General features: G+C 35.4%; 1 protein-coding gene and 1 non-coding gene across 7 annotated transcripts in view; both read right to left on the bottom strand.

Moving 5' to 3' along the window:
* DNM3 (dynamin 3) overlaps window positions 1-26,486 on the bottom strand; it is a 572,648-nt gene that overhangs the window by 26,910 nt on the left and 519,252 nt on the right. For all 6 annotated transcript variants that reach the window (XM_030935982.1, XM_030935983.1, XM_030935986.1 and 3 more), the window contains 3 exons: window positions 12,030-12,194; window positions 3,815-4,041; window positions 2,665-2,901 (listed from right to left, as the gene is read on the bottom strand). In XM_030935982.1, the coding sequence (XP_030791842.1) occupies window positions 2,665-2,901; window positions 3,815-4,041; window positions 12,030-12,194 (629 nt within the window). The remainder of the gene's footprint in view (window positions 1-2,664; window positions 2,902-3,814; window positions 4,042-12,029; window positions 12,195-26,486) is intronic.
* On the bottom strand, window positions 25,101-25,207 carry LOC115899364. Its single transcript, XR_004059090.1, has one exon. It is a non-coding gene; the product is annotated as a U6 spliceosomal RNA (small nuclear RNA).

Here is a 26,486-nt window from a genome sequence, read left to right as displayed (position 1 = left end):
AGGATTCCTGCTCTGGCTTTTATTAAAAACAGACTTTATATGGTCAGAACTCTCCATCTAAAGCTGGATTTAACAGGCATGGGGATCCTGACAGAGTCTTTCTTGCTCTCTCTCAGGTGACCATCCTTCCAGCCCCCTTCCCTGGGATTTCCCTCCCAAAGCGCTGAACCAGCACAGAAACATGAAGGCTCAGCACAAAACAACCAACTTTCCTCTTTTACCCTGTACTCTCATTTCTGTTTTAAATTTGGGACTGACTCTTTGCACGGCCAGATCAAGTAAAGTCTGGTTCTAACTTGAGAGTATTCTAGAAATTTCAAATAAGGCAACTGTCATCCTATAAATTCCCTAATGCAGTCTCATTGAGCCCTGCTGCCCATGCACCGGCCATCCAGCTTGGGCTACTCATTCTCCTTCGGCTGCCTGGTGCGTGCGAGCTGGAAAATACCAACGGCAGCTCCACCCTACTTAGTAAGTCAGTTTAGCATTCAAAAGTTGATTTTTCTGAAGGGTACTGGCAAGCCAGCTCATCTGAAACCCACAGGTAAAGCAGTCAAGCAAGCAGGCAGAACATGCATGTTCATTCCCGAGGACAGGCACTACCAGGTTGCTCTGGTTTCTTCTCATAGCTAGACAGACAAAAGTAGCTCCTGTATGGGACTCCAGCCTTCCCATTCTCAACTCTTCCTCTTCCAATGGCCTCAATACCTTCCTGGTACAATGGCAGACACTTTCCCAGTCAATTTGAGGTTTTCTAAAATAATAAATTGGATCTTGCTTGTAGCAAGGCTCAATGCTGAAATTCATGCTTTTTACATGGAAGGGAATTCTTTTGAATACTACAGTGCAGTGGTTCTCACATGGAGAGGAATTTTACTCCCCTAAGGGACATTGGGAGTGTCTACAGATATTTTTAGTGGTCACAGCTGGGGAGTGCAACTGAAGTCTAGAGGGTAGAGGCGAGGGATGCTGCTAAACATCTTATAATCCACAGGACAGCTCCCCACAACAAAAACGTCAGTACCAATGAGGTTGAGAAACCCTGGGGTCATGGTCAGGAAAAGGCTCTGGAAGCCGACTGCATGGGATTAAAGTCCAGCTCCACTAGGCACTCGCTGAGCAGCCTTGGGCAACCTGTTTAACCTCACTGCCGCATCTGTAAAATGCGGATAATAACCTATTTGTTATGAGCTTTAAACAAAAAATGTATATACAAAGTTCTTAGGGCAATGCCTAGTAATATTGAGAGCACAATAAATGTTGGCTGTTGCTATTACTATTATTACTGGAAATTTAGCACCATTCCAAATAATTTATAAGCCAAGTCTATTGAATTTAGAGAAAAAAATTGGATTGAGAGTATATATATATCCTCCTTACTTAGGACCAAAATGATAACAGTGGTAACAACTATAGTCTTTACAGTGTATCAGACTCTTTCAAATACCTCATGTCATATGACCTGGAGAACAATCTTATTGAATTCTCCCTGTTTCAGAGAGAATTCAGAGAAAAAGAACTCCCGTCTCAGAGTGAAATGAGTTACCCAAGACCTTCAGTAACCCAGGTCTTCTGATTGCAAATCTCCTGCTTATTCTTGCTGTACCACCCTCTGTGTACTAGTTTCAGATCCCCCTTCTTCTCTTCATTACACTCAAAAACCTGAAGATCAAAATAAAACGTTAAGTGCCACAATCAGTTGGCAAGGTGGCTCAGGCTGCAGGGGTGGGTAGAAGTCACATCTGTTTTCATGGTTCGTCTAAAGTCAGATATTCCTTCGTGGAGTATATAAATATTTTAATTCTCTGAATTGAATTTTAAAAAAATTATGTATGGGCTAATTTTCTTTCCTCTTTATATTTCTGATTTTGAGGGGGAAAAAACCTTAGTACTTTATACCTTAAAAATCTCTGATTATATTCGTTGTGTATATTTTGACTGTAAGTGTATGAAGGTAAGAGTACAGCTCCAACTATGTATGTTTCTAGGTCCATTATTTATTAGCTGTATTGTTTCACAATTAAGCCTGAAAATCCACTTACAATTGTCAACATGTATTATTCAAATGTACAATGATCTATCTTATATACGATTAGTGACTGTATACAACAATCATGCCTATATTAAAATTTCTATGTGTAGTTTTTAAAAAAACAATTGCAGATCGATCAGCCAGATTTATTCAGTCTATATGAAAATTGGTAAAACTGGGTATAAGGATCACATTTCAGAAGGCAGATGGATAAAATTCTCTAAGTCAGTGGTTTTCTAGAATTCTTTTGGTAATGGAGAAGGCAAGACCTTAGTCCATGGAACTCACATGACCTATAGAACACACAGCTTGCTACAATCCTCCATAACTCTTTTGTTTCAAAGTCCTCAAATTCTCCCAATAGCTGCCAAAATGTCATTCATTGGGACCCAGTGTTCTTTAGTCCTATTTAGTTTGTGCCAATTGATAAATGAGAAATTTCAATGATCACAAGTGATTTTTAAATGGCATAACAGGGTTGGCAATTTTCCTATAGTCTCTGTTCATTGTGAAAACTGCAAACACGTACGACAAGATCTTTGCAATTTTCTCTTTCAAATAAATTTTGTCTGTCATTCTATAAGAAGAGAACCAAGCCACACCACCCCCCAAATTTCTGCTCCATGCCTTACCTTGGGACACTGGGTGGGGCCCTCGTGGGCCTAGATGGAACTTGTGGAGGGGCTCCGAAGGCATCACTGCTGCTGGGGAAAGGAGGTAATGGGCCTGGACGGAATGGGACTGGGGGAGCCCCAGAGTGGGGGCCTGGAGAGGGAATGGCAGGAGCTGGTCCTCGGCCGGATGTGGGCCTTGTGAGGGGAGCACTTAGTGTTGGCCTCCTTTGGGTTGTGGGACTTGGAGGAGGTGACCTGAGGAAAAAGAGAAATCATAGTTTGCTCACTCCTCCTTTCTGTCTGAATTAATCTCTAAAAATGTTTTGTAACTTCCTGCTTTTTAAAAATTATTTTTGGACTGAATAAGTCAGGTTCATGTTATAAAAGTCAAAGATATAAAAGGGTAAATGGAGAAAAGTAAGTTTTCCTCTCCCTACCCCTTCACTCTGTTGAAACAACCATAGAAGTTTCTTGTGCATCTTTTTTAACTGTGTTCTACATTTCTATAAGTATGTATTTTCTCTCTCTATATATAAATTGCTTTTCTGTATATCATAGAACACAGTGTTCTACAACCGCCTTTTTTTTTTTTTTTTTTTTTTTTGAGGCAGAGTCTTGCTCTGTCACCCAGGCTGGAGTGCAGTGGCATGATCTCAGCTCACTGCAACCTCTGACTCCTGAATTCAAGCAATTCTCCTGTCTCAGCCTCCTGAATAGCTGGGATCACAGGTGTGTGCCACCACCCCCAGCTAATTTTTGTATTCTTAGTAGAGACAGTTTTTCACTATGTTGGCCAGTCTGGTCTCAAACTCCTGACATCAGGTGATCCACTTGCCTCGGCCTCCCAAAGTGCTGGGATTACAGGTGTGAGCCACCGTGCCCAGCCTACAACCTCCTTTTTTTTTTTTTTAAGCTTCCCATTAACTGGATTATCTTTTCATTTTAGGACCTAGTAGAACTGTCTTATTCTTTTTAGTGACTATATAACATTCCATCGTGAGGATGCACTGTGCTGCATTTTGAAGGGAGTTAGTATAATCTGATCCTTACTCCTGAATGTAAATATCTTTTCCTTTTTTTCTGTAGCTCCATCTTGGTTTAGGAAAGCACTCACAGAAAATATCAGACAAGTGTGGCAGGGCTTGGGGTTGTGGGGCCATCTTCTTACCTGCGAGAGTGTTGTATCCAGGAATCATCCACTGGAGGGGGTGCCGGAGTGGACACGGTGGCCGTGCTGATGTCCCCAATTATCCCAAGGGCTTCTTTTAGGGCTTGATACATTCGTAGCATCTCATCCCGGTGCTGAGCCTGCTCAGCAGATTCCTCCATCAGAGTATTTTGGTCCTCTGAAGAATACAGCTGTGCTAGGAGCTCTGAATTTATGAAATCTTTAACCTGTCAGATCACCACAGAGAAATATAAATGGGAATAAATGAATGACTGAGTGGAGGTAGAAACATGGCTGTGGCAGAGTCTGGACAAAGTCCACCAAAGTCCACCCTGGCAAAAGTGAAGCACCAAGCATCTGTTTACTCTTATTTTGTCTCTATCCCCAGTACTGGTGACAGTAACAGTTTTCCTCTGTCTTCTGACTGTCAACACTGAAGGATGATAGAGATGAGTAGAAGAAGGCCAAACCCGACCATCAGCAGAACAGGGCCTGCTGGCTTTGTGAGCATGTCACAGTATTGTCTGGAGCTGTTTGGCTTATAGAAGAGGGAAGGTACTATGAGGTAAGCAGCAGTATTTTCAACAGAAAACAGTGATATGAAGAAACCTATGTAATCACACATTTTCCATTCCTTGGCATTCGCAGTCCTTTCCCTAGCTTTTACCAAAATCACTGGAAAATTATTGAGATGCCAAGTTTCAATGTTGTCTCAAAAGTGAAATTAGCACCAGTAAGTGAATATTTATTAAATACAGAATCTTATATAACTATGCAGGTTGATTTATAAACATCTGAAAGAGATGCACTCTGTTTTCCAGAAGTTTACAATACAAGTTAGTTAACAGTGATGAGGACTGACATGAAGTTACATAGTTAGCTAATATATAAAAACAAACTAAAGTATGAACACTGTGTGGGAGTCTCAGGGGAGGGGCATTTTGTTGCAGGATGAAAATGGAGAGGATGAATATGGTGCACAACACTGAGGGTGGGAGCGCCAGCCACTGTATCTCATCAACTCTAAGACACCAGTGATTTTAAGAAACACTTCTATCGTATGTGCTGACTATTAAGACAAAAAAAAAAAAAAAAATACCATCAATCAAACTATGACAAGATGTCAAGATGCCATTGAGTGTAAGATGTACCTTCATTTCAGAAATATTAAATAAACAGAAGTGAATTGGAGAATCAATGAAGTATGGTATATACCAAGTGGCTTCACAAGTTATATGACAATTCTCATCACACACTGAGGAAACATGTATTAGTATTCCAGTTTCATAGCTATAGAAACAAGTTCCGAGAATTTAAGTATCTTGCGCTAGGTCACATAGCATTCAGTTGAATCCAGAATCTTCTGACTTGAAGTCCAGTGCCCGTTCCCTTACCCCATTATCTCACTGTGATTGAGTGCTTAGAAAAGTAAATTTTTGTTTAAGCATCATTTATTTTACAGTGGTGCAGCAATTAACTTAAGCCTAATAAAAATAAACCAGTTTGAATTTTTCACTTTCTCTGTTACATGAGAAAGCTAACTCTTATCTAGACTCATGAGTATCTTTAAGAAAGGTCAAAGGCAAATATATATTTAATTGTTAAAAATCAGGCAGATAACAATAGCTGTCGGATGCTCAAAATTTCTAGGATATGGTTAAATTTGTAATTCAGAGATGACAAGAACCTAAAACAGATAGCTTCATTATGTTTTAAAGGCATCAAAACATGTAAATCATTCTACTAATCAAAAAATTCAGCTAAAGCAAAGGTTTATTGTGGTGAAATACAGTGTTTTCTGTACATATTTTATAAATCAAGAGTGATTCAAAGGTGAAGTAATCTAATACACAAGATGTATTTAGGAAACCTTCTGGTGGAGTAGAGGTTTATGCACCATAATTGTGTAAGGTAAGTTTGGCCAGGAATCCTGGGGCAGATGTGAAGGCCTTGAATGCCAAGGAAAAGTGTTTGAACTTTATTCACTTGGCAATGAGGGGCCATCGAAAGCTTTTAAGCAAGTAAGTGAAACAATAAAAGAGAGTTTTAGGAAAATTAATCTGGCTAACAATGAAAAAGAATTTGCAAGGGTGGTAGTGAAAATAAATAAATCTGTTAGAAGGCTATTGTAGATCATTCATAAGATTTTAAAGATTTCATTTAGTAATAATGCAGTAGTATAAAAAATGGATACATATAATGACATTATAAGGGAATAATGAACTGGACTTGGTGCTGTTGGGATGTGAAGGGTAAGGAAGAAAGGAACAAAGACACCTCAACCATTGACATTTGGGTGAGTGGGAGAATAGAAAATCAAACATCAGAAAAGAAAGTCAGCTTTAGAGGGAAGGCAGCAAATTTGGCTTTAGGAATATTTCATTCCCTTCCTTAAAGATGCATTCACTTCTAAATGTACTTGCAGGTATGCAGGGAGTCATGGATATTTGCACAAATCTCCCACTGTTGGGTGTGTATATGCACTTGGATGCATGGTGCAATTCAAAACTCAAAACCAGACCATTTTCCTGGCATTGACCATTGGTTGGGTTAAACTCTTTAGAAACTTTACGTATTACTGGAATATCACTTAGAATCTATTAAATACAATTTAAAAGAAGATTCTTTCAAGAATAGATTTAAAGCAGAGCTGAATTAAGAATCAACTGTCAAACCATGAAGTAAAATAAGGGCCTGTTTCAGCATTCTGACCAAAGATGTGCCTTGAATCTTCCACATCAGTTATAACACGCTGGAACTTGCCTGCTGTGCAATGCAGTGGATTCGGAGCACAGGCTGTGGATTTAAGTTCTAGTTCTAACAATTACTGTTCTTGGGCAAATAATGCAAACTGTTTGAATCTCAGGTTCCTCATCTGTAAAATAGGGATAAGGGTAGAGCTACCTCAAGTGTTGTGAGGATTAAGGGAAAGAATGAATATAAGTTGTCTAGCACGATGCCTAGCAGACAGTTAGTACCCCTTCCAAAAACTGCTGTGATTTTTACTATCTATAGGCTAAATTGGCATTAGGTACATTGAGACAGGAGAACAACAGATAGCTGTTGCAATAGTACAGGTATCAAGCGACAGCTAAATACACCATATAGGTTAACATTTTATTTTGCATTTAAGCAAAATTTTAGAGAGACTCGTCTCTCCTTCTGCTAATCTAGCTTTTGTGACACTAAAATTGGAGCCTGGAATGAAGGTAGGGGGACTTCCAGGAGTTTCCAGACACTTCAGGGACTTTCTGAGAAGTCTGTATGCCAGTGGTACAAATATTTAAATCAAGAATTCTGCATGACAGTTAGGGGCCAAGTGAATCGCTTTTAGATGATAGCATTTACAAAATACTTCACCGAACATAACAAAGTGATTATACTTAAATTCGAGATTTGAAATAATATTTATGTTTTTAATTATAACACCTTATAACCTATACATCTCTGTATGGTTTGTAAAAGTTCTCACACATGAAACCCCATTCCAGCTCAAACTCTAGGCTAGATAAACAGGCATTACTGCACCATGTCGCTCTGCTCAGTGTAAAGGAATGTGAGGTCATTAAAAACGTTCCACATGTTTTCCTCTCTTACTTTAACCCTTCTCTAGCAACCCATAATATATTTGGATCTTAAACCTTCTATGCTATGACTGAGACCATTTTAAATCCTTCACAAATAGAAGAGACATTTCTAGGGTTTTCCTACAGTTTCCTACAGGTCAGTTACCAAGGAGACCATTTCCTTAAAATCTCTTTGTTTCTAGAATTGGAGGGTCACAGTATGGAACACAGTGATACCTCTCATTCACATAATACATGTATTAAAATGTAATTGAGAAGTTTAATTTTGTTCAGTTTTGGGGAGGGGGCTTGGTTAGAATTTTGTGATTCTTTGAGATCTCACAGTTCTCTCATATCTACTTAGTCCTCCTTTCCTTTTCCCAGGGATTTAATTCTGCTAAAGACCAAGGAAGTTTTCCTGCTTTAAAAAGTGCTTTGACTCACAAACGTAATGTTAAGCAAAAGAAGTTAGACACAAAAGGCATATAGTATATTATTGCCAAGTGCAAAAATAGGTAAAACTAATCTATAATTTAAGAAAGAGAAGAGTGTTAGCCTTGGCGGGGAGTGACGATGGGAGGTGGGGGCCGGGGAGAGGAGAGCGGGGCTTATGGAGTCCTAGTCGTGATCTTTTTCTTAAGCAGTATGCTGAATTCCTGGCCGGTGGCAACAAATCAGTGCTTTAAATGCCAGGATAAAGCTCTGGTATTTAAGATGTACTTTCCCCTAAAATAATGAACATTTAAAATAACACTTTACTTCATATGCATTAAAGTTACAGCAAGTTTTGAAACTAGGGCACATGTTACTAATTTTCCACCAAAATGCCAATGGCCAAGGAAAGTAAATGCGGACCTCCAGAGGGGTCCAGGGACGCAGGCTGTAGCACACACTCCAGTGTGAAATGGCTCTATGTTTCAAATTTGGTTTTTTAAAAAAATTCCTAAAAACGTTTACATTCTCTTTTGTATTATCTGGGTTTGTTTAAATATGAGAAAGATTTAAAACATTGTTTCTTATCTTCAAACAAATCCCAATTAAATCTTCGAGTAAAATTAACCCTCTGGGAAAATAAGTCATGCATACCCTGTGGGGGGGTAGGAGTCCTCTAGTTGGAGAGGACTGACTTAGAGTTTCCTAACCCTGTCACGCGCATTATCCAATGTTCAGATGGTGAGAACATCAGACTCTGAGTGAGAAGACCTGGATTTCAGTCTTGACTCTACCACCCCCAGCTGTGTGATCTTGGGCAAGTCAACATCTCAGAACCTCAATTTCTTCATTTATAAGCTATGGAAAATAATGGATATCCAACATGTGGTTGGCTGACAGGTTCAAACAGAATTATGTGCCACTTTGCCACACAAAACACATTTTTAGAATCAAGCTGGATGCACTTCATTCTTTGATGGAGAACTTCTGGTGGGGTGAGCTACAGAGAAGAGGCCATCCAAATGGGCTTACCATGGGGTGTTATGTGTGTGTTAGCTTTAAAGTCCTGAGCAAAACTCTGCCGCTTTGACTGTAGCCTGTCCAGAACAACCGTCTGTCATAAACTTGCTATTTCTTTGTGCTGCTATTACCTGGTATGTTTAAGTAACGAAACAGCTGCTACATTTCAATAGACAAAGGCTTACAGTATGTCTGAGGCAAGGCATTTATTGCTAGGCTTTAAACTTCTTAAACAATTCCATATGGAGACTTGAGTGGCAGAACACTTAATGTAAACTTTCAAAGGAAACTGCCCACCAAATTCTGAACTTTATGAACGTTGGCTGAAACATATTCTTTTTCAGAAGGCCGAAACATATTCTTTTTCATTCCCATTTCAAAGAGGAAAGGCCAGAACACCGCTTTTGATAGACCAGGAAGAAATAGAGGACCCTGTTTTAGGCATGTATTGATTCTGGAGGAACAATTAACTTTTTGATCCAAACTCATTTAAAGATGCAGCAGGGTTAATTGAATGGAATTTAGAATTAGGAGTGAAAAGACTAGTTTTCTAGTTGTGATTTTATTATTAGTTCTTTCATTTGAAGATCTCTTCGCTTTGAATCAAATTTAAAAATCTAGATGACACAGTGCTGGGTGTTCACTGTTTCCGTTTCCATGGACTCAACAGGTCACATATGGAATGAAGAAAATAGGCTTGAGCATTCTGTACAATAAGATGCCACGAGAATATGACTACATTAATAAAAGATATATATTTTTCATATATAGAATTATACACATATAATTTTAAAATATATGTATTATATGTAAAACTCTACCTTTTTATATATAAGTTTAAAAAGCACATAAAATAATACTCAAGAAAAGCAGTCATTCTAGATATGTAAAACTAATTTCTGGTAGATACAAAAAGTTAAATTTCAAACAAAGATAGCCACAATTTCATAAGAATTCAGCACTGCATGATACTTTCGCCTTCTCCACATTCCTATTAGTTTCTGCTTCAAGATTTGACCTTGGAGATCAGATCTTAATTGAAGTCTCCTTTCTCACGACTCTTATGTGAGGTCTCTCTCAAGACAACTATCAGAACTTTACCTCTGAGGATAATATCCTGTAGGTGGAGGTTTAGTCATTTGATTAAAGCAAGAAAACACACCAGTGAAGAGTGAGGGAAGGAAACTACCCCTGCATTTCTTTCTTTCTTTCTTTCTTTCTTTCTTTCTTTCTTTCTTTCTTTCTTTCTTTCTTTCTTTCTTTCTTTCTTTCTTTCTTTCTTTCTTTCTTTCTTTCTTTCTTTCTTTGTGTGTGTGTATGTGTATGTGTGTGTGCATGTGTGTATGTTTTTCTTGAGAAGGTGAAAGTAGGATAGATTTGCAAGAAGGTTTTTTTCTTTTTTTCCTTTTAGCTAATTCGTGTCAAGCTACTCCTCATAGCTATAGGCAGGAAGTGCTATTTCCTGTGCTGATGATTTAATATAGTGCAGAGCAAAGCACTGTTTGAACTGATGGCAGCACTAATGACTCTCGGTGAAACAGTGAAAAGATAAATGATCCTTAATCAGGAAAATGTTTAAATAAACAAGTGCCTGGATATACCACAGCAAAACAACCTGAATTCATTTAAGTAAATGAAGAAGATACTTTCAAAAATACACAGACTGTTTAATACTTCATATCTTTCTAAATGTTTTATAGTCACTTTTATTATAATCTCTGATGATTCTGTGAGGTATCTCAATGTAGTTTTAGAAGAGACTGACTTCAACTCAAAGGGGCAAAATGATTTGCTTCAGGTTACACAGTAAGCCATTGGTCAAGCTTAAGAATGCAATTCATAGTTTGCACATTTCTAATTTATTGCTTACCTGTTGCTGATTCTTCAAAGCATTCAGCTAACCTTGTTTGAATAAACACGTGTATGAAAATAGTGTTAAAAATAAGATTGTTCACATGAATGCTTGGGGTTTCTTACAGCCAAGGAATGCAGAGATCATGGACAATGAATGGACTGTCGTATTTAGAAATAAAATTTTGAAATGAACCAAGAAATATAAATAAGGGCTATTTACAGTTCTTAAATAGGCAGTCATATTACTTTCTTACAATTATATTTTTCACAGTACTTTCATATGTACCATCTTCTGGAACAAATCCCTAAGTCAGATACACTTACTACAATTAGTATTTTACATATAGAGGAAACAGACACATGAAAGAAATTCACCTTAGGTCAACAGAGCTTGTAGCAGAACCAGGTTTAGAACCCAGGTTTCTCCTAAATTCTACTTTGGGGCTCTGTTTACTACTTTGCCATCAATTTTAATTTCTTACAAGCAATGCTCATGATTTATCATTGGATTATATAAAAAGATGTCCTTAGAAGATAACTAGGAATAAAATTATTGGTGTCTCACTTGTCAAGATTCAGAAAAGCCCCCTATAAAACACCTCATTATAACCTATCTTATCTAAAAGACTATTTCTCAAATAACTTGTGGTATTATTTGTACTGTAAAAAGTTAACTACCAAAAGAACTAAATCAAACATAATTTAAGTATCATACTCTGACTACCATAAATAACCTTGAAAAGGTTATTTAGACCCATTGATGGCTAGTCAAGCAGGATACTTTCAGATTTAAGGTTATAGCATCTTACCTTAGAAAAATAAAATTCTCTGACTTTTTAATCCAAGGGCATAAAGCAAGAACCCCTTTCCCAGGTTAAAATAGCATTCCATAGATTTTAGAAGCTGAAAATAATCATATTAACATATTTTATACATGTGTGTGCACATGCATGCACACGCACGGGCATAGGAACAAATATATCCTTTGCCTTTAATCTCAAAGACTAGGAGCCAGGGCATCTGGTTTCATTGCTGGTTTTGCAACTAATTTACACGATGCCCAGGATTATGGTGTTTTTGTTCTGCTTTACTGTGAGCAAACTCATACTCTTCTAGAAGACAGCCAATGGGGAATACCTCAGTCCTATAGCTAAAGTTTTAAGTTTTCTTCCCTAAGTTCTCTTTCATTGGTCAGTCACATATCAAGTGTAAAGGAAAATGATGAATCTGGGTAATAGTATTTCAACTATCCAGAAAATACACAAAGAAACTGAAGATAATATATGCAACTTCCACACTCGGCCGGGTTAGAAGTTAAATGGAGGTAGTTTATAATCACTTACGTTATTGATCATAAGGTGCATTATTGTTTTTGGAATTAGATCTCGGATACATTTGTTGATAATGGACATGTAGGAGTCTACGAGGTTGCGAATGGTCTCCACTTGCCTCTCCAGTTGTGGGTCCATGGAAAAGTTTTCTGCTTGGCCATTCTCATCATTTTCAGCCTAAAAGAAACAAACCATGGATTATCTCGTATTAATTCAGAAGAAAATAAATGTCAGATGTTATCAGATGATCAACTTCTGATTAGCATACTTGGAGTTTACATCAGTAGATGGTAACATTTTTATCTTATCATCCATCCGCTGGTTCTGAAAGGAGATGGGGGAACCTGCAGTTATTACTCAATTTTTAGCCTGCCACATTCTAAGGAAAGCAAGTAAGTATTCTAATTCTGAATGAATGTTGAGATGAATAACCAAATAAACAGTGTACCTAACAACATACCTCCAGAGAACAATCTAATCTTAAGCCATTTGCAAGCTGGCCAAAGAATTGAATCCAAACATACGATGCAAATGTAAACCTCTGAGAGGAGTCTCCAGGGATTCTATAGATTAGAAATAACCTTGGCATTGTTCTGGCACTTCTAGGTCTGCTCTGGGATGGATCAGCATTTGGATCCGCCCACATTCAAAGCTAAATTTTGTCGGGCTGGCCTGAAGCCAAAATAAGAGATATAGAAGATAATTTATTCTTCCATGCACTTGCTGGAATTTGTTATGTAAGTTCATGCTTCTGTCATCACTACTAAAGACTGGCTCCATTGTGAAAAACTTACAATTATAACTTCCAACTTGTTATTCTTTGAATAAAACAGAACACATCTATACACAAAGAATTTATTTGTGCAACATGAGAAAAGCATCTGTTTTCTATACTATGAGACTTGACTTAATTAATGGTGGCTTATCCACCAGAGGCTGAGCTGGAATGGCATCTTCATCATTAAGGGCTGACCTATTGGCTTGGCATTGAAATCAATTTAGAACAAATGGTCTCCATTTCAAGTCAGCTTGAACCATCTAAGCCCCAGAACATGACACAGGTATTATTGCTAGTGGTCTGGCTACTTTCTAGCATTTGGAAAGATTTAATTATGAATGTAAAATGGGGAAATAATTTATTGCTTCCATGTAGACATGAAGTACTTTTCTTTGAAAATGTACATACTTTGATCTGCCAGGTTTTCAATCATCCAATCAGTTCTAGGCATAGCACTGTGCTAAATAGCTTAACTGGATATTAAATGACAAGCCTTTCCTTTGAATCAATATGCTTCTGTGAAAAGCATATTGATGGGTCACAAAATCAACAATAATGATAGAATTGGTTCTAATCATTTATATAGGCTTCTCTCACTCAGAAGTATCTATTGTTCTAAAAAACACATTAAAATAATGCATGCTCAACTCGTTTCCCAGTCCTGAGAGCATGACCTCATGATTTGGGACAATAGTATGAGGACATTTCTGAGGCTCCTGTGCATTTTAGGGCCTCCAGGAAAGCCTACTTGTAAGAAACCACAGACCAGAGAAATTCCAAGTTGAGGAGTTAGGAGTTACTACAACTTGATGATAATGAGGATGATAAAGTGATTAGGATATATATATATATATACACACACACACACACACACACACACACACACACATATATATATATATATGTATATATCAATGAGAACAGACGATGACCTACAGCTTTCTGAAGAAAACATCTTCTATATAAAGAAATACAAGCCTCCATTAGGAATACAACATGATTCCATTTGTCTCTCTGATCTAAAACATTCTTGGATTTTAGATTTTGCCATTGTGTTTAGCAGTCGCAGGTAATGGCATTTCAGCATAAACCTATTACCACTTCCCAGGAACATTTATTGAGCAAATATTGTATTCCAGGTACTGTGCTATGTACTTTATGTAGATCTGTACCACAACCAACCCATATAAGAATATATTCAAGCTCTGAGAACTGAAATTTGTTCAATAAATGTTAGATAAATATTCTTTTAAGTCAATTTTTTCCTTAGGTATTAAGAAACCAGAACATAGAGTTTCTAGAAAAATTCCTTAAAGTACTGATATTTATAAAAAATAAATGATTGAGTCAAAGGAGAAAAGCAGAATAAATAACATGTTAAATTCACCTCTAGGAATATGAAACACCAAGAAAATTATATTACCATCCACATTTTCATATAGAAACACTAAATTTCCCCATTTTACAGCTTTCTTAACATTTAGCCATGCTTCACTTTTTTGCATATCAAAATAAGCAAAAGCCACTGACTTTCACTTTTTGAAACCAGATGCAATTAGAAAACAAAGTGTCAGAGTGAATAGAGAACTCTGGTTTAATTCTTAGCATTAAAAAAAATTAGAGGCTTTAGTAAATAATCAGTAAAACAATTTGAAATTCTTCTTAGCTTTTGGAAATACTTGCAGACATGTAGTGACATGCAAATCTTAACAATTCTGATAATACAGTGGACATGATGGGGAGTCACAGAGTTCAGAATGCAAATTTGATTTCTTTCCTCATTTTAGAAAGAAAGAAAGAAACAGTAAACTGCCTCTTCTACCAATGTCTAAGATGAATGGGAAAAATGCATATGAATAGAATTTTTCTTTTACATGAGTAATTGCAGAGAGAAAACACTCCCTTTTCTCTAACCCCGGTTCTAACCAAATCCTCCATTGTGCTCTTTTCCGTATGTATATTGTGTATGACTATATTTTTTCTTTGTTTAAATTATAGGATTGCAATAAGGTTCTTTGCAGTTGAAGCACTGAAGTGACAGCTGTTTATCATTATCCTCATCAAGGGAATGTAAAATAAAAATAGTAATTTGTCTCTGATCTTTGAGGCAAAAAAGAATGGTCTGCAAACATTTAACCTTTTATGTGCAGGTTCAATGATGCTGTTTACAAAACGTGAATAATACTGTAGAAACCAGCTTGTTTCTAAAAAATACAATAGACAGCCCTTCCTATTGCAGTTTTTAAAAATAGCTATTGAGAAATCTAATTCAATTTAACCAATAAAAACACCAGCATTGTAAATGTGAAGACATTTATAAAAATTACCATATCTTTCTTTCTCACGAAATTATTCACATAGTATTTAAGAAACAGGCTGTTATATAAAGTTTTACATTATTTAAAACGTACTTTTATCACTACTATTTTTTTTTTTTTAGAGACAGAGTCTTGTTCTGTCATCTAGGCTGAAGTGCAGTGGCGTGATCATAGCTGACTGCAGCCTCGAACCCCTGAACTCAAGGGATCCTCCCACATAACTGTAACTACATGCCACGCCCAGCTAATTTTGCTTTTTTTTTTTTTTAGAGATGGGGTTTTGTTATGTTTCCTAAGCTCATCTCCAATTCCTGGCTTTAAGCAATGGTCCTACCTCAGCCTCCCAAGTAGCTGAAAATTTTAATTTAAAAGCTTTCTTTTAAAGCTTTACTACTTTAACAGGTGAGGAAATGAAAGTGTTGAATCAGAAATAATTCTCACCATACCTTGGGGCATCTATTATAGAAGCACTGGGCTTGACTGGAATGTCTTTCAGGTGTTTTGTTTTTGTCTTTTCCCTTTCCTTAAATCTCTTATTTAATCATGTCATAGACTTATTTGAAGACTTTTTCTTAGTAAATCAGGTCATCACTAGGAAAACACTGTTACCATGGTAACGTACCTTTGAATTTTTCCAACCCTACATTATCAAGAATGGTTTCACTGAAAACCTCTCTCCACCACCAGTCATTCACTTCGAATTTGATGAGGCTGGAAGGGTATGGTTAAGATAGTGTTGATGCTCACCCCACCACAAAAAGTGATCTACAAATACTGTGAGATAAAACATGTGTTTCCAAAAGCTACCGGGATGACCAAATATAGTCCTATGAGAAATGCCTTATAGACATAAAACAATTGTACTGTTGATCGTGATGAAGGCTCTTTTTGACTCAGAGCGATTCCTTTGCTGCTGTTAATTCCGTAACACCATCATCATAATGTTTACATACTCAAATAATGAAATACTATAATCACAAGAAAAACCCCAGTGGTTTCATTTGTAAGAAGATAACACCTAAAGATTAGGGGGAAAATGACACAAGAGTAATTTATATTTTAGGAATTCTACTTTCATCACCTAAAAACTTGTAACTGTAAAGAAATTTTAAATTATTTTATCCTTTATACTATTTGTTTAACAGGCATTTTTAAAGCTCATTCATTTTAGCATCAGGGTATTAAGGGATTATAAGATCTATGCAATATAGAACTAGGTCTGGTTACAAAGATTGAAACATGGACAAAGGTATGAAACAAAAATCACATATATTGTAAAGCAAAAATCTGTCAATTGTTTTGTTCCTCAAAATCATTTACATGGATGAGTATAGATACACTATATCAAAGTTAATAAAGTCCTAGAGAAAGCAGGGGCAATAAAATTCAACTAATATGAAAGCAGCATGGGCAGTCATAATAAACTATATAGCAAAATAGTAGCATAGGTATGCAGTTGATCTTTTTACCTTTTCTTTATATTATGAGGCAGAAAATCAAAGTTCAATTTAAATACAATTATACTTGCTTCACATGTAAAAACTTCTTAGTAAAAAATAATGCAATGCATTAAAGCAACCAAAAAAACCACACACAACTGTAAAATTCTGTGAATAGAATCATTTCTTTCTGGAGTACAGAATTAAAATGAAGCCATTAAAAGAGCAGCTATCATCAGGGGTTTTAAACTTCCCTGAGGTTCACTGAATACTGTAGCTGATAAAGCTGTCACCTACATCCAACTACAGAACTCCCAAAAGGCCTGAAGATAACTTTTTCAACAATTCCTACACATGAATTACTGAGTGCACCTTCTCAGACATTCCTAGGGCCCAAGAACCTTAGTAGATGATCAAGATAAAAAAAAGACCTGAAGACTGTTTTAGGAAATTTAAGTTAATTTTTGTTAAAAGGAAAGATGAAAGCAAAATCAGAAGAAATTTGCTAGGTTGGGCTGTTGCAAATTTCTTGTTTCCAATATTCAAAAATAGAACGTAAGTGATAATAGCACCAGACCACAGCTGAGTCACCATACAGACAATACGTACATGTCCCAAAGTTGGGGAGCTACTTCCAAAGTTGCCAAAACCAGAACTTCTTCTGTCACTGTAAATACTCATAACCAATTAAGAAATAAATTAAAATTTAAAGGAGCTTATCTCAATTTAGGCAAACCTTTACTTTACAGAAAAATAACTTTATGAAGATGATAAAAATATACTAAGACTTCTACAACTACTGACATTCAGAGGAAGATTGCTTAAACAAAGATCTATATTCTTGGAGTAATAATCACTGGGTCTGGAGGTTTTTTTCTTTTGTTACTTCTCTCTCTCATTCTTCTGAAATTGAGTGTGTGTGTATATTGCCTGTTTGATAATCTGGAGGATGTAAAGTACAAAAACACAAAACTATCTTTGCTTCACACTAATTCTGATATTTACATAGGCTATCAGATTTGTCTACTTCTTATAAAGTGGCAAAAGCTAAGAGAGTCAAGATTGCTTAAAGATCAACAACTATGGCTGCATTTATAATAAAAATTAAAACTATTCTAAGCAAATTTTATAGAAGGATGCAATTATTATTTGAAACAATTCTGTATTATTTTAAATTTTGTAGTGTATCAGATTGTCCTGAGTGCTTTATTAATAAGGTTTGTAAATATTACGTGAGGTATAAGAGATAAAGCTGATGTTGGTTTTTTTTTTTTTTGAGACGGAGTCTCGCTCTGTCGCCCAGGCTGGAGTGCAGTGGCCGGATCTCAGCTCATTGCAAGCTCTGCGTCCTGGGTTTACATCATTCTCCTGCCTCAGCCTCCCGAGTAGCTGGGACTATAGGTGTCCGCCACCTCGCCGGGCTAGTTTTTTGTATTTTTTTAGTAGAGATGGGGTTTCACCGCATTAGCCAGGATGGTCTCGATCTCCTGACCTTGTGATCCACCCTTCTCGGCCTCCCAAAGTGCAGGGATTACAGGCTTGAGCCACCGCGCCTGGCCAAATGTTGGTTTTTAAAACCTTTTTTCCTTAGACTGTTTTTAAAGTAGTTTAGGAGAAGAAATCAGATTGCAACTACTAGTAAACATTAATGAGTTTATAAGTCTAAGTAACTTTTATGACTGGGAATAAGATGTTTCTTTACAAAGCAATAAGGTGACAGTAGACTAAAGATGTGAAATTTGCTAAGAAAGCATTATTACTACATGTATTTACATTTTCCCTCAAATTTCTCTTTTTTTTAAACCATGGCTTCAAATTTTCTGCAAATACTATTGTTAGTGAGTACTATGTTTTTTCCTCTACCAATTGTTTACGTCTACTTAATCCATATAAACACTTTTAGAATAGATATAATGCCTTCTCAATTAAAGGCGTTTTAGTTAAATGAACTATTTGATAAAAAGGCGTTTCCTAAAAATCTATCACAGGCTGGGCGTGGTGGCTTATGCCTGTAATCCTAACACTTTGGGAAGCCAAGGTGGGTAGATCACTTGAGCTCATTAATTTGAGACCAGCCTGGGCAATATGATGAAACGTGGTCTCTACAAAAAATTTAAAAATTAGTCAGGCATACTGGTGCATGCCAATAATTCCAGATATTCAGGAGGCAGAAGTAGGAGGATCACTTGAGCCTGGGAGGCAGAGATTGCAGTAAGCCGAGATCACACCCTGCACTTCAGCCTGGGTGACAAAGCAAGACTCTGTCTCCAAAAAAAAAAAAAAAAAAATTAATTACAAGGTTTCATACTACATTGGGGGCCAAATGAATCAAAAGTGATAAAGTAATATTATCTATCTAATTTAATATAATTTCTAGCAATATTCTTTAATCACTTATAAACTACTTGGCAATATACATAAAATAGAAAGGACATGATACATAGTTTTAGAGGTTTCATAAATGAATGCATACAGCTTAAGGTAGCATATAAGATAGCTTCACATAACATCAAGGTGGTATGTTTGATTAAGATAAAAGAGGAATTAAAAATAAATGAAATAATTCTGGATGGTAAATCTTGCTATTTTAATAGAATTCTTGTCAAATTTAATTATGTTTTTCATATTATTGTGAATACCATATTCTACCATCTGTAGGAGAATTACCAAATCACAGAAGCAGTAAGAAAAACTGGATCATACACCTATTTGCAGCATTCATCAAATACAAGTTTTAAAAATATCCACCTGACTTAGAGAGAATACCCCAAATGCTCAATCCACTTTGGTTTGAGGGAAATGTGGAATAGTGATCAAGAGTATGAACTATGGAATTAGATGACCTATATTTATATCTTGACTCTGTCACTAATTAGCTTAGTGAAGTTAGTTAAGAAGTTACTCAACCTCTCTAAGCCTTAATTTCTGTGCTTATAAGTGAAGGTAATATACACATACATTTTATAGGGTAGAGCAGATGTGATATCACCAAATGAGAATACAGAAATGGCACTTACCACAGTGTCAGACGTATAATAGTGCTCAAAAAAGTGAATCATTTTTATTATTATTTGAGATAAATGATGTAAATGACATAAGCAACATCTGAGTTTACAAAATTTATAAATACGAGCTTGAATTAGAAAAAGAATTCAGAAGGTTCCTTGCAGACAAACTCTCCTTCTTTAGGAGTGTTTTCTAAATCAGAGAAATAAATCAGGCTACAATCTTACTAATGAACGTTTGTGGGTTTATTATACCAAATGTGTCAGACCCTTTGCTACCTATCTGAATATGAGAACACTGACAATCTTCAGAAGCCCTTTCGGCTGGCAGCCCTGACATTTTGCAACTGGGAGAAAAGGAAAGCGTATTTAAGTCAAAGCTATTCTGAAATAGCAGGTATTAAAGGAGCACCAATTCTCTGCAAGAATTCAAGAGAATTCTAGACATGCTAGAAAAAGAATAGAGCATTAATGAATGAGAAAGTGGGCTGAAAGTGATGGCTTTGAGAATTATTCCAGAGACTTTGTGATTCAGTAGTGTGTCAAACCCACAGATACAAACACTTCTATTCATTCTGAAATTACCAGGCTGTCAAGAAAGATATATAGATTTCCTGGTCAAAAGAGAAAAATAATAGCTTTATCTGAAATGTTCCTAGGAAGGCAGACAAAGAAAATAATTAACAGTCATCAGTTTTCAAATGCCTTTACATATACCATCTCAGTAGATCCTCACAACAATCTTTTGAGACACAAGTACAGGGGGAAATAAATGATGTGGTATGGAGTTAGGCCAGTTGCTTCTACCACTTACTAAACTCTGGAGTCTTGAGCAGGTTAATTAATCTCTGTGTGCTTCAGTTTTCTCTCAAATAGAGTAATACTACTATCTAAAATATTCAAAGGGTTGTTGTATGGATTAAATAAATTACTAGTGTAGAAATTCAGAAGAGTACCTGGCACAAAATAATCACTCAACAAATGTCAGCTGTTATCCTCTCTTTTGTAGAAAGAAGAAATTAAAGAAAGGGTAAGGGCTATGCCTGAGATCATAAAGATAGTAAGATCCAAATAGAACTCTGGTCTAATTTTCTTTGTGCACATTTCATTTTCTTTATATACCATCTCACTGCTTTTGCTTATTAGCAACACCAAAATAAAACTTAGTACTAAAAGGGAAATATAGTAGAAAATGGCACATTATTTTAAATGAGAACTTTTTCTTATTTTTTCAGCAGGTGAGGATACAGTGTTTTGGTGTCCCAAATAAATAAAATCCAGTACTGTTCAATTGAAATATAATGCAAGCCACATTTCTAGTAGCCATATTTTACAAAGTAACAATGAAGTGTTGAAATTTACCTTAATACTGCCTTTTTTAACCAAATAGGTCCAAAATATTATTATTTTGACAGGTATTATGAGTTGAGTTGTGTCCCCCACAAAATTCATGTTGAAGCCCTAACCAGCAGTACCACAGAAATGTGACTATATTGAGAGATGGGGTTTCAAAAGAAGTAATTAAGTTAAAGTGGGTTCATTAGGATGGGCCCCAATCCAATATAACTGGTGTTCTTATAACAAGAGGCAAAATGGACATGGGCACACACAGAGGGAAGATCATATGATGACATGAACCAAGAAGAGAGGTCTCAGAAGAAACCAACCTGATGACACCTTGATCTCAGACTTCTACCTTCTAGAATTGTGAAAAATACATTTATCTTGTTTAACCCACCTAGTCTATGATACTTTGTTATGGCATCTCTAGCAAACTAATACAATACGTAATCAATTAATCAAAATAAAATTTATTAATAAGATATTTTGCATTCTTTTCTTGTAGAAAGTATTGGAAATCTAGTGTATATGTTACACTTAAACAGCACATCATAATTGGAACTAGCCACATTTCTTTCTCTTGCCAAATAGTACTGGCTAGAACTTCTAGTACTATGTTAAATAAGAGTTGAGAAAGTGGACGTCATTGTCTTGTTCCAGTTCTTAGAGAAGAAGCTTCCAACTTTTCCTTATTTAGTATCATTTAGCTGTGGTTTTGTCATTTAAGCCCTTTATTGTGTTCAGTTAAATTCCTCAACACAACAAGTGATGTTGAATTTTATAAAATGTTTTTTCTGTATCTGTTGAGATTATTATTGTTTCTATCCTTCATTCTGTTGATGTGATATACTGCATTTATTGACTTGTATATGTTGAACCATCCTTGCATCCTTGAGATAAATCCCATTCGATTATGGTGTATAATCTTTTTGATGTGCTGTGGCATTCAGTTTGTTAGTATTTCATTGAGAGTTTTTGCATCTGTGTTCATCAGGGATATTGGCCTGTAGTTTTCTTTATTTTCTTGCCTCCTTGTCTGGTTTTGGTATCAGTGTAATGCTGGCCTCATAGAATGAGTTTGAAAAAATTCCCTTCCATTTTCTGAAACAGTTTGAGAAGAACTGGTGTTAATTCTTCTTTTAAGGTTTGGTAGAATTCATCAGCAAAGCCATTTGGTCTTGGGTTTTTCTTTGTTGGGAGACTTTATTACTGATTCTGTTTCATTACTGAATTGTTCTGTTCAAGTTTTCCAGTTCTTCCTGGTTCAATCTTGGTAGCTTGTATGTGCCCAGGAATGTATCCATTTCTTCTAGGTTTTCGAATTTTTTGGTATATAATTGTTCATAATAGTCTTAAATCCTTTGTATTTCTGAAGTATCAGCTGTAATATTTCTTTTTTGTGGTGTCAGTTGTAATGTTTCATTTTTTCACTTTGGATTTTATTTATTTAGGTCTTTTTTTCTTAGTTTAGCTAATGGTTTGCCAATTCTGTTTATCTTTTCAAAAAACCAACTTTTTGTTTCCTTGATCTTTTGTATTGTTGTTTTAATCTCTATTTCTGTTCTGATCTTTATTATTTCCTTCCTTCTTCTAATTTTGGGTTTGGCTTATTCTTGCTTTTCTAGTTCCCTGAAGTGCATCATTAGGTTGTTTATTTGAAATCTTTCTACTTTTCTGAAGTTTATTGCTATAAACTTTCTTCTTACTACTGCTTTTGCTGTATTGCATAGGATTTGATATGTTTATATTTTCATTTGTTTCAAGAAAATTTTTAAAGTACTTCTTAATTTCTTAATTTACCCTTTGGTTGTTTTGGAGCATGTTGTTTAATTTACATGTAATTGTTCAGTTTCCAAAGTTCCACTTGATTTTGATTTCTAGTTTTATTCCATTGTGGTAAGAAAATATATTTCATATGATTTTGATTTTTAAAAATTTGTTGAGACTTGTTTTGTGGCCTAACATATTATCTATCCTGGGGAATGTTCCATGTGCTAATGAGAAGAATACATATTCTGTAGCTATTACATGGAATGGTCTGTAAATGTCTGTTAGGTCCATTTGATTTATAGTACAGTTTGAATCCAATGTTTCTTTGCTGATTTTATGCCTAGGTGATCTATCCAGTGCTGACAGTGGGGTATTGTAGTCCCCAGCTATTACTGTATTGAGATCTATCTCTCCCTTTAGATCTAATAATACTTGCATTATATAGCTGGGTGCTCCACTGTTAGGTGCATATATATTTACAATTGCTATATTTTCTTGATGAATTGACCTCTTTCTCTTTCTCTCTCTCTATATATATGTATGTGTGTCATTGTATATCTATAACATATATGTGTGTCATAATATATAATATATAGTATATAGTATATAATTATAATTATATATTATATATACATTATATATTATATATAATTACATATATTACATATAGTTACATATGTAACTATATATATTATATGTAATAACATATATTATATATTATGACACATATATTATATATAAACACACACATAATATATACATACAATGACACACATACATATATAGAGAGAGGTCAATCATCAAGAGGATATAGCAATTGTAAATACATATATATGAAAGTCATTTTATATATATGTCATTATATATATACTGACACAATGACTTTCTATCTCTTCTTCACAGTTTTTGACTTAAAGTCTATTTTATCTGATATATGTGTAAATACTGTTAACAAAAACATACTCGAGACTGGGTAATTTATAAAGAAAAGTGGTTTAATTGACTCCAGTTCAGCATGGCTGGGGAGGGCTCAGAAAACTTATAATCAAGGCGGAAGAGGAAGCAAATATGTCCTTCTTCACATGGCAACAGCAAGAAGAATGAGAACCAAGCAAAGGGGGAAGCCCCTTATAAAACCATCAGATCTTGTAAGTACTTACTCACTCTCATGAGAATAGCATGGGGGAAACTACCCCCATGATTCAGTTACCTCCCACCAGGTCCCTCCCAAGATGTGGGAATTATAAGAACTATAATTCAAGATGAGATTTGGGTGGGGACACAGCCAAAACACGTCAGTACTCCTGCTCATTTTGGGTTTCTGTTTGTATGGAATATATATTTTCATTCCTTCACTTTCAGTCTATGTGTATCTTCATAGGTAAAGTGAGTTTATTGTAGGCAGCATATAGTTGGGTCTTGATTTTTAACCATTCAACCAGTTTATATCTTTTAATTGGGGAATTTAATCTACTCATATTCAAGGTTATTATTGTTAGGTGAGGACTTAATCTTGTCATCCTGTTTATATTCTCATTGTTTTGTATATCCTTTGTTTCTATTTTTCCTCTCTCATGATTTATCTTTGCAGTTTGGTGGTGTCCTGACATGATAAGATTAAATTCCTTTCCCTTAATCATTTGTCTGTCTGCTCTATGAGTGAGTTTCACTTTTGCATGTTTTTATGATGGTAGAATTATCATCTTTTTGCTTCCATGTGTAGGACTTCTTTAATAATTTTTTGTAATGCTGGTCTAGTGGTGATGAATTTCTTGTTTTTGTTTGTCTGGGAAAGACATTATTTCCCCTTCATTTCTGAAGTATAGATTTTCTGGGTATAGTATTCTTGGCTAACATCTTTTTTTTTCTTTCAGTGCTTTGAATTTATCATCCCATTCTTTCCTAGCTTATAAGGTGTCTGCTGAGAAATCTAATGTTAGCTTAATGGAGATTCCCTTATCTGTGACTTAACACTTTTCTCTTGCTATTGTGGGAATTCTTTGTCTTTGACTTTTGACACTTTGATTATAACGTGATTTTCTTTGAACTTAATGTATTTGGGGTTTTGAGTTTCCTGGATCTAGATATCCATATTTCTTCCAAGACATGCATAGTTTTCAGCTATTATTTCATTAAATAGGTTTTCTATGCCTTTCCTGAAATTCTCATACTGTGAATATTTGCTCACTTAGTGGTGTCCCAATAGGTCCTGTAAGCATTCCTAATTCTTCTTTACTTTGTTTTTCTTTTTTTCTGACTGGGTTATTTCAAAATACTCATTTTCAAGTTTAAAAATTCTTTCTTTTGGTTGATCTAGTCAATTATTGAATCTTTCCATTGTATTTTTTATTTCAGTCATTGAATTCTTCAGCTCCAAAATTTCTGTTTAGTTCTTTTTTATAATATGTATCTCTGTTAAATTTCTCATTCAGAAAAATATGAAATGCTTCCTGAATTTGCATGTTATTCTTGTGCAGGGGCTGTGTTAATTTTTTCTATATCTTTCCAATTTTAGTATATGTGCTACACAAATGAGCACCCATTAATGATTTTCTAACTTGCAGGTTTTCCAGACATTCAGCTAGGTTCTGATATTAACTTACTGGCCATTTGGTTGCTCATGAATATTCTAATCACAGAGACAAGACTCTTCTCCCTGAAATCAGATAAATTTGCTAATAATCAACCTTTCACTGAAAAGTTTTTTGGAGGCCTAACACTAAATTTATGAATTAAATTGATATTGGGGAAAGCCTGTGGAGTTTTCTCTATATTTGGTTGGTTTTGTTTTGTTTTTTTAAATCAAGGACTACTTTAGCATGTTTGTTTATTCATTTTTTAGTTTTTTTAGAAAAAGGGCCTTGCTCTGTTGCCCAGGCTGCAGTCAAGCAGTGTGATCATAGCTCACTTGAACTTCTGGGATCAACTAATCCCCCTATCTCAACTTCCCAAGTAGCAGGTTACAGGTGAGATGCTACCATGCCTAGCTAATTAAAGAAATGTTTTTAGAGACAGGGTCTTGCTATGTTGCCCAGGCTGGTCTCAAACTCCTGTCTTCAAGCAATCCTCCTGCTTAAGCCTCTGAACTAGCTGAGATTACAGGCATTAGTCACTTTATCTTGCACTAGCATGTCTGAATGTATATCCGTTGAAGGTCGATGTTACCTGGAATATAATCCAGTTTTTAAAGCCATTACTTTTATGATAAATCCTGTATCTTTAAAGATTATGACTTCTCATGTACAGTGTTTGGTTATTTTTTACTCTTCTCTATGCACTCATCTACAGGATGTGCAACTCACAGATGTGCTTGCTATATAGTCTTTAGGTATAAACAGGTAAAACACAGAATAGGCTTTACATAACTGTCTAAAGTATTGCTTTCTCACCTTGGGGTTTATGGATGTATTTCTGGGGATAAGAAATTTTTAAATGACAATTTAAACTTTTTTGTTCTCATTTTATTATAATCTTTTAAAAACGCAATGACATCAATGTCTACCTTATTTTCATTTCATGCATGAATATTTCAGTTGGTATTTCCAAAAGATAAAAATTCCTTTTCAAAAATCATAACCACATTGTCATTATCACATCAGAAATATTTAACAAGAATTTCTTAACATCAATAACTACTTTAAAAATATTTTTATTTGAGAAATTTTAAATATATGTAAAAGTAGGTAGAATAGAAAGAACAGTACAAATTAATCTCTCGTTACTCAACTTTAACAATTCACCACACGGCCAACCTTGTTCTGTCTATACTTCTCAACTATTTTGAGGCAAACTCAGACATCACATAATTTTATCTGTAA

Source organism: Rhinopithecus roxellana, chromosome 8 (assembly GCF_007565055.1).
Source record: "Rhinopithecus roxellana isolate Shanxi Qingling chromosome 8, ASM756505v1, whole genome shotgun sequence".
In the NCBI taxonomy this organism is placed as follows: Eukaryota; Metazoa; Chordata; class Mammalia; order Primates; family Cercopithecidae; genus Rhinopithecus; species Rhinopithecus roxellana.
This window is presented reverse-complemented; position numbering and strand designations above follow the sequence as displayed.